The sequence below is a fragment of the Hordeum vulgare genome, chromosome 6H (genome assembly GCF_904849725.1).
Source record: "Hordeum vulgare subsp. vulgare chromosome 6H, MorexV3_pseudomolecules_assembly, whole genome shotgun sequence".
NCBI lineage: Eukaryota > Viridiplantae > Streptophyta > Magnoliopsida > Poales > Poaceae > Hordeum > Hordeum vulgare.
The window spans coordinates 18,061,046-18,079,975 of record NC_058523.1 but is presented as its reverse complement, the minus strand read 5'-3'; the positions used below and the strand labels follow the sequence as shown (position 1 = coordinate 18,079,975).

The 18,930-nt window shown below is 47.0% G+C and overlaps 1 protein-coding gene across 1 annotated transcript; it reads right to left on the bottom strand.

The window, feature by feature from the left end:
- Positions 1–13,892: 13,892 nt before the first annotated feature.
- On the bottom strand, positions 13,893–18,661 carry LOC123402273 (GDSL esterase/lipase At1g09390-like). Its single transcript, XM_045096173.1, has 4 exons — positions 17,917–18,661; positions 16,779–16,964; positions 14,836–14,990; positions 13,893–14,753 (listed from the first exon to the last, which is right to left on the bottom strand). The coding sequence occupies exons 1-4, from the start codon at positions 18,644–18,646 to the stop codon at positions 14,232–14,234; spliced, it is 1,593 nt and encodes a 530-aa protein (XP_044952108.1). The 5' UTR covers positions 18,647–18,661; the 3' UTR covers positions 13,893–14,231.
- Between the last annotated feature and the right edge of the window lie 269 nt (positions 18,662–18,930).

Genomic DNA, 18,930 nt, shown 5'->3' with positions numbered 1-18,930 from the left:
TTGTGTGTATCAAACGTCGCAACGTAACTGGGTGACTATAAAGATGCTCTACAGGTATCTCTGAAGGTGGTAGTTGAGTTAGTATGGATCAAGACTGGGATTTGTCACTCCGTATGACGGAGAGGTATCTCGGGGCCCACTCGGTAATACAACATCACACACAAGCCTTGCAAGCAATGTAACTTAGTGTAAGTTGCGGGATCTTGTATTACGGAACGAGTAAAGAGACTTGCCGGTAAACGAGGTTGAAATAGGTATACGGATACTGACGATCGAATCTCGGGCAAGTAGCATACCGAAGGACAAAGGGAATGACATACGGGATTATACGAATCCTTGGCACTGAGGTTCAAACGATAAGATCTTCGTAGAATATGTAGGATCCAATATGGGCATCCAGGTCCCGCTGTTGGATATTGACCGAGGAGTCTCTCGGGTCATGTCTACATAGTTCTCGAACCCGCAGGGTCTGCACACTTAAGGTTCGACGTTGTTTTATGCGTATTTGAGTTATATGGTTGGTTACCGAATGTTGTTCGGAGTCCCGGATGAGATCACAGACGTCACGAGGGTTTCCGGAATAGTCCGGAAACGAAGATTGATATATAGGATGACCTCATTTGATTACCGGAAGGTTTTCGGAGTTACCGGGAATGTACCGGGAATGACGAATGGGTTCCGGGAGTTCACCGGAGGGGGGCAACCCACTCCGGGGAAGCCCATAGGCATTTGGGGGGGTCACACCAGCCCTTAGTGGGCTGGTGGGACAGCCCACCAATCCCCTATGCGCCAAGAGAGAAAAAATCAAAGGAAAGAAAAAAAAGGAAGAAGTGGGAAGGGGGAAGGACTCCCTCCCACCAAACCAAGTAGGACTCGGTTTGGGGGGGGAGAGTCCTCCCCCCTGGCTCGGCCGACCCCTTGGGGATCCCTTGGACCCCAAGGTAAGGTCCCCCTCCCTCCTCCTATATATATGGGGCTTTTAGGGAAGATTTGAGACGACTTTCTCACGGCTGCCCGACCACATACCTCCATAGTTTTTCCTCTAGATCGTGTTTCTGCGGAGCTCGGGCGGAGCCCTGCTGAGACAAGATCATCACCAACCTCCGGAGCGCCGTCACGCTTCCGGAAAACTCTTCTACCTCTCCGTCTCTCTTGCTGGATCAATAAGGCCGAGATCATCGTCGAGCTGTACGTGTGCTGAACGCGGAGGTGCCGTCCGTTCGGTACTAGATCGTGGGACTAATCACGGGATTGTTCGCGGGGCGGATCGAGGGACGTGAGGACGTTCCACTACATCAACCGCGTTCTCTAACGCTTCTGCTGTACGATCTACAAGGGTACGTAGATCACTCATCCCCTCTCGTAGATGGACATCACCATGATAGGTCTTCGTGCGCGTAGGAAAATTTTTGTTTCCCATGCGACGTTCCCCATCAGTGGCATCATGAGCTAGGTTCATGCGTAGATGTCTTCTCGAGTAGAACACAAAAGGTTTTGTGGGCGGTGATGTGCGTTTTGCTGCCCTCCTTAGTCTTTTCTTGATTCTGCGGTATTGTTGGATTGAAGCGGCTTGGACCGACATTACTCGTACGCTTACGAGAGACTGGTTTCATCGTTACGAGTAACCCCCTTTGCTCAAAGATGACTGGCAAGTGACGGTTTCTCCAACTTTAGTTGAATCGGATTTGACCGAGGAGGTCCTTGGATGAGGTTAAATAGCAACTCATATATCTCCGTTGTGGTGTTTGCGTAAGTAAGATGCGATCCTACTAGATGCCCTTGGTCACCACGTAAAACATGCAACAACAAAATTAGAGGACGTCTAACTTGTTTTTGCAGGGTATGATTGTGATGTGATATGGACAATGATGTGATGTGATATATTGGATGTATGAGATGATCATGTTGTAATAGAAATATCGACTTGCACGTCGATGGTATGACAACCGGCAGGAGCCATAGGGTTGTCTTTATACTAACATATGTGCTTGCAGATGCGTTTACTATTTTGCTAGGATGTAGCTTTAGTAGTGATAGCATGAGTAGCACGACAACCCCGATGGCAACACGTTGATGGATGATCATGGCGTGGCGCCGGTGGCAAGAAGATCGTGTCGGTGCTTTGGTGATGGAGATCAAGAAGCACGTGATGATGGCCATATCATGTCACTTATGAATTGCATGTGATGTTAATCCTTTTATGCACCTTATTTTGCTTAGAACGATGGTAGCATTATGAGGTGATCTCTCACTAAAATTTCAAGACGAAATTGTGTTCTCCCCGACTGTGCACCGTTGCTACAGTTCGTCGTTTCGAGACACCACGTGATGATCGGGTGTGATAGACTCAACGTTCACATACAACGGGTGCAAAACAGTTGCGCACGCGGAACACTCGGGTTAAGCTTGACGAGCCTAGCATGTGCAGACATGGCCTCGGAACACATGAGGCCGAAAGGTCGATCATGAATCATATAGCTGATATGATTAGCATAGAGGATGCTTACCACTGAAACTACTCTCGACTCACGTGATGATCGGAGTTGGGATAGTGTAAGTGGATCATGAACCACTCAAATGACTAGAGAGATGTACTTTTTGAGTGGGAGTTTGGCATATAATTTGATTAAGTTGAACTCTAATTATCTTGAACATAGTCTAAGTCCACTTTGAATGTATTTGTGTTGTAGATCATGGCTCACGCAAGTGTCATCCTGAATTTTAATACGTTCCTAGAGAAAGCTAAGTTGAAAGATGATGGAAGCAACTTTGTAGACTGGGCTCGTAATCTTAAGCTAATCTTACAAGCTGGAAAGAAGGATTATGTCCTTAATGCTGCGCTAGGAGATGAACCACCCGCTACGGCTGATCAGGATGTTAAGAACGCTTGGTTAGCACGTAAGGAGGACTACTCAATAGTTCAATGTGCAGTCTTGTATGGCTTAGAACCGGGACTTCAACGTCGCTTTGAGCGTCATGGAGCATTTGAGATGTTCCAGGAGTTGAAGTTCATCTTTCAGAAGAACGCCCGGATCGAGAGGTATGAGACCTCCGATAAATTCTATGCTTGCAAGATGGAGGAAAACTCGTCTGTCAGTGAACATGTGCTCAAAATGTCTGGGTACTCAAACCGTCTAGCTGAACTGGGGATTGAACTCCCGCAAGAAGCTATCACTGACAGAATCCTTCAATCACTGCCGCCAAGCTATAAAGGCTTTGTGTTGAACTACAACATGCAAGGGATGAACAAGTCTCCCGGCGAGTTGTTTGCGATGCTGAAAGTCGCAGAGTCTGAACTCCGTAAAGAGCATCAAGTGTTGATGGTGAGCAAGACCACTAGTTTCAAGAGAAACGGCAAAGGCAAGAAGGGCAATTCGAAGAAGAGCGGCAAGCCTGTTGCCAATCCCCCGAAGAAACCCAAGGCTGGACCTAAGCCTGAAACAGAGTGCTTCTATTGCAAGGGTATGGGTCACTGGAAGCGCAATTGCCCCAAGTATCTGGCAGATAAGAAGGCGGGCAAAGAAAAATCAGGTATATTTGATATACATGTTATTGATGTGTACTTAACCGGCTCTCGTAGTAGTGCCTGGGTATTCGATACCGGTTCTGTTGCTCACATTTGCAACTCGAAGCAGGAACTGCGGAATAGACGAAGGCTGGCGAAAGACGAAGTGACGATGCGCGTAGGAAACGGTTCCAAGGTTGATGCAATCGCCGTCGGCACAGTGTCACTTCAACTACCATCGGGATTAGTGATGAACTTAAATCATTGTTATTTAGTGCCTGCGTTGAGCATGAACATTATATCTGGATCTTGTTTATTGCGAGACGGTTACTCTTTTAAGTCTGAGAATAATGGTTGTTCTATTTCTATGAGTAACATCTTTTATGGTCATGCACCGAATGTGAGAGGATTGTTCATATTGAATCTTGATAGAGATACGCATATACATAACATTGAGACCAAAAGAGTTAGAGTAAACAATGATAGCGCCATATTTTTGTGGCACTGCCGCTTGGGTCATATTGGTGTAAAACGCATGAAGAAACTCCATGCTGATGGACTTTTGGAGTCACTTGACTTTGATTCACTTGACACGTGCGAACCATGCCTCATGGGCAAGATGACTAAGACTCCGTTCTCCGGAACGATGGAGCGTGCAAGTGACTTGTTGGAAATCATACATACCGATGTGTGTGGTCCAATGAGCGTGGAGGCACGCGGCGGATATCGTTATTTTCTCACCTTCACTGACGATCTAAGTAGATATGGTTATGTCTACTTGATGAAGCACAAGTCTGAAACATTTGAAAAGTTCAAGCAATTTCAGAGTGAAGTGGAAAATCATCGTAACAAGAAGATCAAGTTCCTACGGTCTGATCGTGGGGGTGAATATCTGAGTTTCGAGTTTGGTACTCACTTAAGACAATGTGGAATTGTTTCGCAGTTAACACCGCCTGGAACACCACAGCGTAATGGTTTGTCCGAACGTCGTAATCGTACTTTATTAGAAATGGTGCGATCTATGATGTCTCTCACTGATTTGCCGTTATCGTTTTGGGGTTATGCATTAGAAACAGCTGCATTCACTTTAAATAGGGCACCATCGAAATCCGTTGAGACGACACCATATGAACTGTGGTATGGCAAAAGGCCAAAGTTGTCGTTTCTTAAAGTTTGGGGATGTGATGCTTATGTCAAAAAGCTTCAGCCTGAAAAGCTGGAACCCAAAGCGGAAAAGTGCGTCTTCATAGGTTACCCAAAAGAGACAGTTGGGTACACCTTCTATCTCAAATCCGAGGGCAAAGTGTTTGTTGCTAAGAACGGAACTTTTCTCGAGAAGGAGTTTCTCTCGAGAGAATTGAGTGGGAGGAAGATAGAACTTGACGAGGTTGTCGAACCTCTCATTCCTCTGGATGGTGGCGCAGGGCAAGGGGAAACCTCTGTCATTGCGACGCCGGTTGAGGAGGAAGTTAATGATGATGATCATGAAACTCCAGTTCAAGTTTCTGTTGAACCACGCAGGTCGACGAGATCACGCGCTGCTCCAGAGTGGTACGGTAATCCCGTCTTATCAATCATGTTGTTAGACAACAATGAACCTGCAAATTATGAAGAAGCAATGGTGGGCCCAGATTCCAACAAATGGCTAGAAGCCATGAAATCCGAGATAGGATCCATGTATGAGAACAAAGTGTGGACTTTGGAGATGCTGCCTGAGGGCCGCAAGGCTATTCAGAACAAATGGATCTTTAAGAAGAAGACGGACGCTGACGGTAATGTGACCGTTTATAAAGCTCGACTTGTGGCAAAGGGTTTTTCACAAGTTCCAGGAATTGACTACGATGAGACTTTCTCTCCCGTAGCGATGCTTAAGTCCGTCAGAATCATGTTAGCAATAGCTGCATTTTTCGATTATGAAATCTGGCAGATGGATGTCAAAACGGTGTTCCTTAACGGTTTCCTTAAGGAAGAGTTGTATATGATGCAACCCGAAGGTTTTGTCGATCCTGAAAATGCTGACAAGGTGTGCAAGCTCCAGCGATCCATTTATGGACTGGTGCAAGCATCTCGGAGTTGGAACAAACGCTTTGATGAGGTGATCAAAGCATTTGGGTTTATACAAGTGGTTGGAGAATCTTGTATTTACAAGAAAGTGAGTGGGAGCTCTGTGGCGTTTCTAATATTATATGTGGATGACATATTACTGATTGGAAACAACGTAGAGCTTTTGGAGAGCATAAAAGGTTACTTGAATAAAAGTTTCTCTATGAAGGACCTAGGAGAAGCTGCTTACATTCTAGGCATTAAGATCTATAGGGATAGATCAAAACGCCTGATAGGACTTTCACAAAGCACATACCTTGATAAAGTTTTGAAGAGGTTCAAAATGGAACAGTCCAAGAAAGGGTTCTTGCCAGTGTTACAAGGTACGAGATTGAGTAAGACTCAGCGCCCAGCAACTGATGAAGATAGAGAGCATATGCGCTCCGTCCCCTATGCTTCAGCCATAGGCTCTATCATGTATGCAATGCTGTGCACTAGACCGGATGTTAGCCTGGCCATAAGTATGGCAGGTAGGTTCCAGAGTAATCCAGGAGTGGATCACTGGACGGCGGTCAAGAATATCCTGAAGTACCTGAAAAGGACTAAGGAGATGTTTCTCGTGTATGGAGGTGACGAAGATCTCGCCGTAAAAGGTTACGTCGATGCAAGCTTTGACACAGATCCGGACGACTCTAAGTCGCAAACCGGATACGTATTTATTCTTAATGGGGGTGCAGTAAGCTTGTGCAGTTCCAAGCAAAGCGTCGTAGCAGATTCTACATGTGAAGCGGAGTACATGGCTGCCTCAGAGGCGGCTAAGGAGGGTGTCTGGATGAAGCAGTTCATGACGGATCTTGGAGTGGTGCCAAGTGCACTGGATCCAATAACCTTGTTCTGTGACAACACTGGTGCCATTGCCTTAGCAAAGGAACCAAGGTTTCACAAGAAGACCACACACATCAAACGACGCTTCAACCTCATCCGCGACTACGTCGAGGAGGAGGACGTAAATATATGCAAAGTGCACACGGATCTGAATGTAGCAGACCCGCTGACTAAGCCTCTTCCACGGCCAAAACATGATCGACACCAGAACTGTATGGGTGTTAGATTTATTACAATGTAATTCACATGGTGATGTGAGGGCTAGATTATTGACTCTAGTGCAAGTGGGAGACTGTTGGAATTATGCCCTAGAGGCAATAATAAATGTATAGTTATTATTATAATTCCTGTATCAAGATAATAGTTTATTATCCATGCTATAATTGTATTGAATGAAGACTCATTTACATGTGTGGATACATAGACAAAACACCGTCCCTAGCATGCCTCTAGTTGGCTAGCCAGTTGATCGATGATAGTCAGTGTCTTCTGATTATGAACAAGGTGTTGTTGCTTGATAACTGGATCACGTCATTGGGAGAATCACGTGATGGACTAGACCCAAACTAATAGACGTAGCATGTTGATCGTGTCATTTTGTTGCTACTGTTTTCTGCGTGTCAAGTATTTATTCCTATGACCATGAGATCATATAACTCACTGACACCGGAGGAATGCTTTGTGTGTATCAAACGTCGCAACGTAACTGGGTGACTATAAAGATGCTCTACAGGTATCTCCGAAGGTGGTAGTTGAGTTAGTATGGATCAAGACTGGGATTTGTCACTCCGTATGACGGAGAGGTATCTCGGGGCCCACTCGGTAATGCAACATCACACACAAGCCTTCCAAGCAATGTAACTTAGTGTAAGTTGCGGGATCTTGTATTACGGAACGAGTAAAGAGACTTGCCGGTAAACGAGGTTGAAATAGGTATACGGATACTGACGATCGAATCTCGGGCAAGTAGCATACCGAAGGACAAAGGGAATGACATACGGGATTATACGAATCCTTGGCACTGAGGTTCAAACGATAAGATCTTCGTAGAATATGTAGGATCCAATATGGGCATCCAGGTCCCGCTGTTGGATATTGACCGAGGAGTCTCTCGGGTCATGTCTACATAGTTCTCGAACCCGCAGGGTCTGCACACTTAAGGTTCGACGTTGTTTTATGCGTATTTGAGTTATATGGTTGGTTACCGAATGTTGTTCGGAGTCCCGGATGAGATCACGGACGTCACGAGGGTTTCCGGAATAGTCCGGAAACGAAGATTGATATATAGGATGACCTCATTTGATTACCGGAAGGTTTTCGGAGTTACCGGGAATGTACCGGGAATGACGAATGGGTTCCGGGAGTTCACCGGAGGGGGCAACCCACTCCGGGGAAGCCCATAGGCATTTGGGGGGGTCACACCAGCCCTTAGTGGGCTGGTGGGACAGCCCACCAATCCCCTATGCGCCAAGAGAGAAAAAATCAAAGGAAAGAAAAAAAAAGGAAGAAGTGGGAAGGGGGAAGGACTCCCTCCCACCAAACCAAGTAGGACTCGGTTTGGGGGGGGGAGAGTCCTCCCCCCTGGCTCGGCCGACCCCTTGGGGATCCCTTGGACCCCAAGGCAAGGTCCCCCTCCCTCCTCCTATATATATGGGGCTTTTAGGGCAGATTTGAGACGACTTTCTCACGGCTGCCCGACCACATACCTCCATAGTTTTTCCTCTAGATCGTGTTTCTGCGGAGCTCGGGCGGAGCCCTGCTGAGACAAGATCATCACCAACCTCCGGAGCGCCATCACGCTGCCGGAAAACTCTTCTACCTCTCCGTCTCTCTTGCTGGATCAAGAAGGCCGAGATCATCGTCGAGCTGTACGTGTGCTGAACGCGGAGGTGCCGTCCGTTCGGTACTAGATCGTGGGACTGATCACGGGATTGTTCGCGGGGCGGATCGAGGGACGTGAGGACGTTCCACTACATCAACCGCGTTCTCTAACGCTTCTGCTGTACGATCTACAAGGGTACGTAGATCACTCATCCCCTCTCGTAGATGGACATCACCATGATAGGTCTTCGTGCGCGTAGGAAAATTTTTGTTTCCCATGCGACGTTCCCCATCAGATGGTCTCTCTCAAGCAACCATGCAACCAAATAACAAAGAGTCTCTTGTGTCCCCAACACACCTAATACAATGGTAAGTTGTATAGGTGCACTAGTTCGGCGAAGAGATGGTGATACAAGTGCAATATGGATGGTAGATATAGGTTTTTGTAATCTGAAATTACAAAAACAGCAAGGTAACAAATGGTAAAAGTGAGCACGAATGGTATTGCAATGCGTGGAAACAAGGCCTAGGGTTCATACTTTCACTAGTGAAGTTCTCTCAACAATGATAACATAATTGGATCATATAACCAGCCCTCAACATGCAACAAAGAGTCACTCCAAAGTCACTAATAGCGGGGAACAAATGAAGAGATTATTGTCGGGTACGAAACCACCACAAAGTTATTCTTTCTGATTGATCTATCATAGAGTTCGTACTAGAATAACACCTTAAGATACAAATCAACCAAGACCCTAATGTCACCTAGATACTCCATTGTCACCTCAAGTATCCGTGGGTATGATTATACGATATGCATCACACAATCTCAGAATCATCTATTCAACCAACACATAGAACTTCAAAGAGTGCCCCAAAGTTTCTACCAGAGAGTCAAAACGTGTGCCAACCCCTGTGCATAGGTTCCCAATGTCACGAACCCGCAAGTTGATCACCAAAACATACATCAAGTACTCACATGAATCCACGTGTGCCAACCCATATGCATAGGTTCCCAATTGTCACAAACCCGCAAGTTGATCACAACACATAGACATGTGCAAGACATACATCAAGTGTTCTCAAAGACTCAATCCGATAAGATAACTCCAAAGGGGAAACTCAATTCATTACAAGAAGGAGAGGGGGAAGAACATCATAAGATCCAACTATAGTAGCAAAGCCCACGGTACATCGAGATCAAGACATCTCAAGAACACGAGAGAGAGAGATCAAACACATAGCTACTGGTACATACCCTCAGCCCCGAGGGAGAACTACTCCCTCCTCGTCATGGAGATCGTCGGGATGATGAAGATGGCCACTGGAGATGGATTCCCCCTCCGGCAGGGTGTCGGAACGGGCTCCAGATTGGTTTTTGGTGGCTACAGAGGCTTGCGGCGGCGGAACTCCCGATCTAGGTTTCTTTTTGGGGGTTTCTGAATTTATAGGAATTTATGGCGGTGGAATTGCGTCAGTTGGGCCCACGAGGAGGTCACAAGCCTGCTCGCCACCACCGTGGGGGGTGGTGGCGGCGTGAGGGCTTGTGACTCCCTCGTGGCCCATCTGGCCTTCTCCCAAAGCTTCGGGGGTCTCTTTTGGTCCAAAAAAAATCGTCGTAAAGTTTCATTCCATTTGGACTCCGTCTGAAAATGGGCCAAAAACACGAAAAAAAACAGAAACTGGCACTTGACACTGAGTTAATAGGTTAGTCCCCAAAAAGATATAAAAATAGCATATTCATGCATATAAAACATCCAAAGTTGACAAGATAATAGCATGGAACCATCAAAAATTATAGATACGTTGGAGACGTATCAACTTTCGCGTTCAGCACACGTATAGCTCGATGACGATCTCCGTCTTCTTCATGTAGCAAGAGAGACGGGGAAGTAGATGAGTTCTCCGGCAGCGTGACGGCGCGCCGGTGATGGTGATGATCTATTCCTGCAGGGCTCCGTCCGAGCTCCGCAGAAAACCGATCTAGAGGAAGAACTATGAAGTAGAGATTTGAGTTGCACGTGGCAAAGTTGGGTCTCAAAAACCCTAAAACCTCTAGTATATATAGGAGAAGGGGAGGGACTAGCCTTGGGGCCCAAGGGAGCCCCAAGGGCACCGGCCGAGAGAGGAGGAGGAGGACTCCAACTCCAATTCGGTTTGGAGGAGAAGGAGTCCCCTCCTTCCTTCCCACCTCCCTTTTTTCTCTTTGGTTTTTTCTCCTTAGCAGACATAGCCCACTTGGGCTGGCCTCACCAGCTCACTAAGGGCTGGTGCACCACCCTTGGGCTATTAGGCTCTCTCCCGGGTGGGTGGGCCCCTCCCGGTGAAAACCCGGAACCCATTCGTCAGTCCAGGTACACTGCCGGTAATGCCCGAAATCTTTCCGGAGACCAAATGAAACCATCCTATATATCAATCTTCGTTTCCGGACCATTCTGGAAACCCTCGTGACGTTCGTGATCTCATCCGGAACTCCGAACAACCTATGGTCACCAACACCTATAACTCAACTATACCGAAACATCACCGAACCTTAAGTGTGCAGACCCTACGGGTTCGATAACTATACAAACATAACATGAGACACTCCCCGGTCAATATCCAATAGCGGGACCTGGATGTCCATATTAGGTCCTACATATTCTACGAAGATCTTATCGGTTGAACCTTTGTGCCAAGGATTCATATAACCCCGTATAACATTTCCTTTGTCCTTCGGTATGTTACTTGCCCGAGATTTGATCGTTGGTATCCCTATACCTATTTCAATCTTGTTACCGCCAAGTATATTTACTCATTCCGTAATACAAGATCCCGTGACTAACACTTGAGTCGCATTGCTTGCAAGGCTTATTTGTGATGTTGTGTTATCGAGTGGGCCCCGAGATACCTCTCCGTCACACGGAGTGACAAATCTCAGTCTTGATCCATGCTAACTCAACGGACACCTTCGGAGATACTTGTAGAGCACCTTTATAGTCACCCAGTAACGTTGTGACGTTTGATACACACAAGGTATTCCTCCGGTGTCAGTGAGTTACATGATCTCATGGTCATTGGAATGAATACTTGAAACGCAGAAAACAATAGCAACAAAATGACACGATCACATGCTACGTTCATAGTTTGGGTCTTGCCCATCACATCATTCTCTTAATGATGTGATCCAGTTATCAAGTGACAACACTTGCATATGGTCAGAAAACCTTAATCATCCTTGATCAACTGGCTAGTCAACTAGAGGTTTGCTAGAGACATTGTTATGTCTATATATCCACACATGTATCTATGCTTTGATTCAATAAAATTATAGCATGGATAATAAACGATTATCTTGAAACAGAAAATATAATAATAACTATTTTATCATTGCCTCTAGGGCATATTTTCAACACGGCCATCCACGGGCCGACGGGGTGCTACTTTTGGCATTTTTAAAAACGCATACATGCTTTTCGAATTTATTATAAATTTCGCACTAATTTTGAAAAAAAAAATCGCTTATCTAACCGAGAGAGAGGGTCAGCTTCCTCATCGCAAATGAATGTATTGTGGCTGAACCACTTTCCCCTACCTCTCTTCTATATTCCTATCGATGTTCCCGAGTGTGCCGACGAATGGCGACAGTGTGGCGGTGCTCCCGAGCGTGCCGACGATGGTGGCATGGTGGCGGTGCGACGGGTTGCATGGTGGTTATGCAAGCGAGCAGGGGGTGACGGCAATGCGTCTGGATCCGCGTGTGATGTTGCGGGTAGCGAGCGACCTCTCTTGGCGTGGAACGACGGTGAGGGGGCGGCGCGACAACGGTCGAGGCGGGCGTCCCCCGCCCAGTCGGGCCCTTGCGGCTGGACGAAGGTGCTTGGCGCGGGAGGGCCTCCCTGGTGAGCTACCTTGGATGCGCCCGCGGGTGAATTTTGTATCTCATGTCGGCGGCGCGTGATAGCCATGGCCTCGTGGGGATGTGTGTCACTTGCCATGGTGAGGCGACACGGGGGTGTGTTTGATGGGGAGCTCGGTAGGAGGGATGGGTGGCCTCGATGCGGTCGCGTCACCTATCGCTGGCACAGGAGTGTGCCGGCCCGGATGCTTTGGGAGAAAACATAATCTTCGGGATTGGGCAGTGACGGGTATCATGGTCGTACCCTTCTGGGAGGTACCGCTTTGGAGTCCTGGCTTTGTTGTTGTCCGACTCACCTTTCTATTGTGGATGCTCGTGGTGTCCATCGGCTCCATGTAGTCTTACTTGCTCATTTGTAGTTTGCTTGGTTGTGTCGGTGTCCGACACATTTGTATCTTGCCTTGGGTGTATGTTGGGTGCGCTGGTGGTGTGTGTTTGTATCGGTCTCTCGGTTGTAATTGGTGATGGTTGCTTTATAATATAAAGTGGAGAAAATCCTTTTTCGGTAATACTGTATGATTGATTAGCAAGACATATAGCTGCAAGAAAATATGTTTTGATTGCTGACTGCACAATCTGAACTATATATACATCTCTGAAAATTATATTACTCTCTTTCTCTTGGAAATTTAGAGCTGTTGTAGTGTTGTTTTGTATGTAAATGGCATGCTAGCCTGCTGGTTTAATGTTAGATGTGTACGTAGAAGCTAAAACTGAATCATAATATCATTTTATAGATGCACTTGACCATTCTTCACAAAAGTGTGTGTGTTGTAGGAGCACATGTGCAGTTTTGGTAATTTGACTATAACTAATTGTTAGAACGACAAAACCACTTGTACATTCAGAAAAGAAAAACTTTGTAAATTGTTGGTTCTGAACAAATGCTGAATCACATCTCTGAAGTAGGAACAACAGCGCCTGTCCTGGAACTTAAAAATTGGATCTGTATGCTGATGCTCTGTTTATGAATCTCTTGTTGAAAGCTTGTTGAAACAAGAAGATAGAATATTGCAGGAACTCGAAATAGACATGTACAGAAACATTTGTCAGATAAACAGTTGCACTTCAACTTCAACTTCAGTTCAGAGTCCCTCAATCTCTGTACTTGTGCATTTTTTACTGTCGTGATAGCAGTGGCTTTTAGGCTAAGCAGTTTATATGCTTTTCACATATGCGTAGCATTTATGACCTGAAATGGTTACCTGCGTTCTACTCCCTCCGTCCCAAAATAAGTGTCTCAACTTTATACTAGCTCTAGTACAAAGTTGTACTAAGCTTGAGACAGTTATTTTGGGACGGAGGGAGTAATTTGCAAGTCCAACTTAATTGCCATTTTTAGCATATTCCTATTGGAAAATTCAAAGGATCCTGCTGAAACAGAGCATCGAGCCAGTGCCGCCCTTCCTCTTCATCAGCTATGTCAAGGAGCGATGCATGTTATCAGCAAGGGTCAGTATCTGGTGTAGTAGTCACAACTGTCGTCCACTTGGCTTGGTTGTGACTTGTGAGTTGTGACTGAACTTTGTGTCTGCTCTGTCTGAATGTTGCTACAAGCCAATATGCTTATGTACTTCCTGCAAAAATGACTTGTAGGAGTAGACTTCAAGTTGCTCATCTTTGTAGTTCTCTAGTTCCAATTCCCCTGGGGACGGGATTATCCAAACACGGCCTAAAGAAACGGAAAAAAACGCTGGGCGGCCATTTGATTTTCGTGCAGCAGATATGGCAAACATCAAGGGGTTAAAGATACTAGTTGGCAACCGATCAAACATATACAAGAAGAGAACTGTGCACCCCATCAATTCCTTGATCAAATTTCAAAGCGAATTACACACACGTCAGTCAAATGTGCCTTGCTTTAGGTCGTCCATGAATTTTCCCTCTTGGTCAACTCACTACTTTCTCTCCTTCACTCATCTGAGCCTTGAGAAAAGAGACACTCCTAGATGTTTGCTCTCAGCCCACTCACTGATTTGCTGCAGCATGCACACATTCTCATCATCTCTGGCAGTGGTAGGCCAACCAAATCAAATCAATGGCACCGGCAGATCCAGATAGACGACGATCGATGGAGGGCTAGCCATCGTGAGGCGCGGTGGAGTTGACGAGGCTGGCGATCCTGACCCTGGGCTTGGAGTATTCGCCGGTGAGCAGCTTGGACGCGACGATGGCGTTGGCGAACTCCGTGAAGTGGACGCCGTCCCAGCTGATGAACCGCGCGTCCATGTCGCACAGCTGCATCTCCCCCGACATGCACATCTTGAAGTGGTTGTAGTTGTGGGGCGGGCCGCCGTTGCCGCAGCACGCCATCAGCGGCCTCTCGACGCCGTACTTGGTGTGGTTGGCCACGAGGTCGTACTTGATGGCGAACAGGTCGGTGAAGACGATGGTGGCGTCAGCCATGCGCTGCCGGAGCTGGTTGCAGGTCTCGGCAAGCTTGGCGTTGAAGGCCTTGGCGACATTGTTGTACTTCTTGAGGCAGCCGTTGCCGTCGAGGTCGCTGTCGTCGTCCCTGGGGATGGACAGCTTCTGCGGCAGGCAGCCGAGTGCCCCCGTCCCGTGGATCCAGAACTTCCGAGCCCCGTGCGCGTACAGGGTCTGCACGTTGCTTCCATCATTATGTGTGCCTGTCGATTGAAATTTACTGAAATGCAGAGGGAGGGAGCAACCATGTTTTTACCTCAATGCCGAATTTGATGTGGCCGACTATGGAGGGGATCTTGGCGAGCACTTGATCGTAGGGGAGGTGAAGATAGGCGGAGAGATCATTGTGCCCGATGTCCATGGCGTAGATGGCGTTCCGGAACCCGTCGCGGTCGATCGGCGTCCTCTCGCCTGCATCACATCTCACCGCAAACACCCATCAAGGCACTGCAATGGTTCCTTTCTTCGTCGGAGAGATTATTATCTTTACACTTCTACTCTATCCGTCCCAAAATTCTTGTCTTAGGCCCTGTTTGGAACCACTCAGATTATGTAATCCAGTTTTTATAATCTATTTTATCTCCAAACAGGACAGATTATGGTGTAGATTATAAAAACTAGATGGACAGATTATTAAAAACTCATAATCTAATCTACCCCAGCTAAAATCAGATTATGGATTGCTAATGACCCATTACCCTTGTAAAGTTGGAGTTAATTACATTCCTATCACCACCATCCTCCTCTTTAAAAAAAACAGAGGGCAAACAAGTCATTATGCAATGTAAAACCTGGATTACAGTTTATATAATCTGGCCTCCAAACATGTCCACCTAGATTATTTTTATAAACCAGATTATATAATCGATCTTCATAATCCAGATTATCATAATCTATTGTGGTTCCAAACAGGGCCTTAGATTTGTCTAGATACGAATGTATCTAGTTAAGTTTTAGTATTTAAATGCATCCATTTTTAGACAAACCTAAGACAAAAATTTTGGGATGGAGGGAGTATATACTTAGACTAATAGACTACACTATACTCCTTTTTTTAGGGGGGCTATAGACTATATTCTGTAGGATTTGTCTTTGTCTTGATAGAAGACAGGGAGTGTTCACAAGGACCAATTTCATGTGCAGTTGTCATGTCAGTATCAATCATTATTTCTCTATAGACCTAGCTGTGAATTAGGTGGGAACATGTGATTTAATTTTATATATGCTCCTTGCAGAAATAAAATGAACAAATCATGATGCAGATGCACACTGCATATGCTGGGATAGTTTGGGACCATCAGTGTAGGTGTAGCTTCAGCTTAAGTCAAGGCTCAGCACAATATAAGCTTACATAATAAGTAAGCTACACTATTCTTCTTCAGAAAGCGACGCATAAGCCAAAGCTAAGCGTACACAACATATGTTGCGGATCTTGGGATGGTTTGGGACCGTCGGTGTGGCTTGTGCTTAAGTCAAGACTCAGCACAGTAACCTTACATAATAAGATAGCTAAAATATTCTTTCTTCCGAAAGCGACACATAAGCCAAAGCTAACATACACAAAGTAAGATTAACACATTTTTTCCTCCATCAAAATTTTCCCTAGACGACATATTGTGGTTTCTATTGCTGTAGTAGTATTATCAGTTCAAAATTCAGACATAAGTATGTGCTAACAAGTTGTTGATAAGAATGGGCATTGTCCACTACAAACCTTTGTTGAGCAGCTCGAAATATCTGGTTAATTGCTCAAGTCAAGGCTCAACAAAATAATCCTAAATAATAAGTAAGCGAAAATATTCTTCTACCGGAAGCGACATATAAGCCAAATCTAACACACATGACATAAGTTAAGCATCTTGGGGTAGTTTGGGACCATTGGTGTAGCTTCTGCTAGATGCAGATGCACACGGAATGTTTGGATGGTTTGTGACCATCAGCGTAGCTTCCGCTTAAGTCAAGGCTCAACACAATAACATTTACATAACAAGTAAGCTAAAATACTGCACTTGCAAAAGCGACATCTAAGCCGAAGCTAACATACACAAAATAAGATAAAGTATTTTGTTTCCTCCATAAAAAATTCACCATACGACAAGTTGTTGTTTATATTGTAATAGTAGTTTTATCGGTTTATAATTCATTTGCGCAAGCAAGTTGTTGATAACATGATAAGGATGGGCGTCATCCGCAACAAACCTTTGTTGAGCAGCTCGAAAGACCTGGTTCTGAAGTAGAGGAACTGATGCAGCTGCACGTCGAGCGAGAAGGGGGATCCCCCCGGCGTCGCCGTTGACCCGCCGATGGCGAAGTTGGCGCCGTTGCTGAAATCGGAGCCCAACGCCTTGAGATATGGGCTCAGATGAGGCGTGTTGAGGCTCTCACCTGCATCCAGAGATCACTCAGAAAAGGACCCCGCAAAATAAAACGATATTGTACATGTGGTTCATTTGCGCTAGCGTACATGTGGAGTGCCCGCATAAATCGACTTTATGATCCCCATTACAGCGATGTCCCATTTGCTTGTCGGCATACGCATACTTACGTGTGCTCTCCACCTTTTGAGCCCGTCCCTTTCCCTTAATTTAATTTAATTCGCTTGAAAAGAAGGTTTAAGATGGATCTCTCTTTGCTTTTGTTAGGGTACGTACTGGGTACCACTCTGAAGCTGCCCCTTTCTTCAAAGCTTCAGAAAAGATGTTCCTATTTGTGTTGTGCTGTGTGGTGTGGAGAATAAACTTTGGAGATTTGCTTGCTTGTTTGGGTCAGTGCTGTGCACACCGACACATTTGTGCTAGTATATTGCTTAATCTATCTAGTGGTAATGCTTGGTGTCTTTTGGTTGTTGTATTTAAAATCATCGATTTGGTTAACTGCTTTTCTTGTAATGATGCTCCCCCATTTTCTCCCCACCGGTGCAGATTCGTCGAATTTTGTTAGAATTGTCGGTCAACTCTCGCACAGTCGTTGGATCTCGATTCAAGTTCAACAAACCATATATGCATATTACCCTACCCTTCCTCACCAAAAAAAAAGAAAAAAAAAGAAGGCCCACCGCTGCCTTATCCTAAACCATGGTCGCTCTGTTCCCAGCCAACTCCCATGTCGCAGGGGAGAGGGAGGGAGAAGGAGCTGGGAGGGAAGCACTAGCGGAGCAGACCTGACTGAAATTCGACGAAGTTCAGAGCGGTTTCGCTTTGGAGTTGGTGAATTTCACTTGGATTTCTCTCTCTCTCTCTTTCTCGGGTTAATAGATTGGGAAGCACTGCGCGCGTGTAAAAATGGGGTGTAAGGAGAGAGAGCATGGAGTGAAGTGGAGAAGGGGATGGGGGCTCACAGATGAAGTCGATGACGAGGCGGCCGTCGGAGAGGCGGCCGGTGGGGCGGCGGAAGTAGGTGCGGCCCTCCGGGAGCGCAATGTTGAGGCCGCTGGCCGCCGCCATGCCACCCGTGTCGGAGTTGGAGTCCCCGAAGTTGAAGATCACCACGGGAGACCTCTTCCTGCCCTCCGGCTCCCCGGCGCGGGTGGCGACGGCCAGGCCGCTCCCCCAGGACCCGTAGCCGGCCCCGGCCGCCACCGCCGCCGCGGCCGGCATGTACTTGAGGCAGGCGACGAGCAGCACCGCGCCCACCCCCGCCAGCAGCACGTAGTACTGCAGCCGCAGGCTGATCTTGGTCCCGCCCCCGCCCCCTCCGCCGTTCATCCTGCCTGGCGCTCTCTCTGCCTTCTTCTTCTTGCTCTGTCTCGTCGACCCAAAGCAGCTTGCTCTGATAGAAGTGTGTGCGTGTGGCCGTGTACCCGTGCCGTGTATGTATATGTAGGCGGTTGTGAGTTGTGACGGGTCCGTCGGGCCGAGCCCACCTTCGCCTCCGTGTCCTTGGGAGAGGAGCGACGGATGTGATGTGATGTGATGCATGTATTGATTGTCAGGCACAGCATGGAAGAAGAGGAGGGATCGGGAAAAAAGGCAGGGAAGAAAAGGTGACGGCGATGGATGCGCGCGTGTTGCAATGAATATGGGGGAGGGGGGCACGGCCGGCCATGTCCCCGTCGGCGCGAGGTGCATGAGAGTCAAGAAAGAAAGAAAATGGCGGTTGGTGAGATGCCGGGGTGGGGGGGCAGCGGGGTGGTCGCAAACTGGTGGCTCTGCTTTCGTGCCGCCACCGGATGCAACGGCGACGGCGCATCGACACGCGGCCAGGGGACGACAAGCTAAGCGTCGGTCGCGAGCGTAGATTCGTGCCCGAAGCAACGGGGTGGTGACTAGTGATGAGTGGCTCCAGCCAGGTCCAGGACCATGCATGTCCATGTACGTACGTACGCTTTGGTTGCGGGACGGGACGAGTGGAG

What these genes read in the sequence shown, in the direction of transcription:
- LOC123402273 (XM_045096173.1), bottom strand. Translation starts at nt 18,646, where the DNA reads ATGCACCTCGCGCCGACGGGGACATGGCCGGCCGTGCCCCCCTCCCCC. An exon ending in CCTCGTCATCGACTTCATCT is followed by an intron (nt 16,965 to 17,916) that starts GTGAGCCCCCAT and finishes CTCTGGATGCAG; the next exon opens with GTGAGAGCCTCAACACGCCT. An exon ending in ACATCAAATTCGGCATTGAG is followed by an intron (nt 14,754 to 14,835) that starts GTAAAAACATGG and finishes AGCAACGTGCAG; the next exon opens with ACCCTGTACGCGCACGGGGC.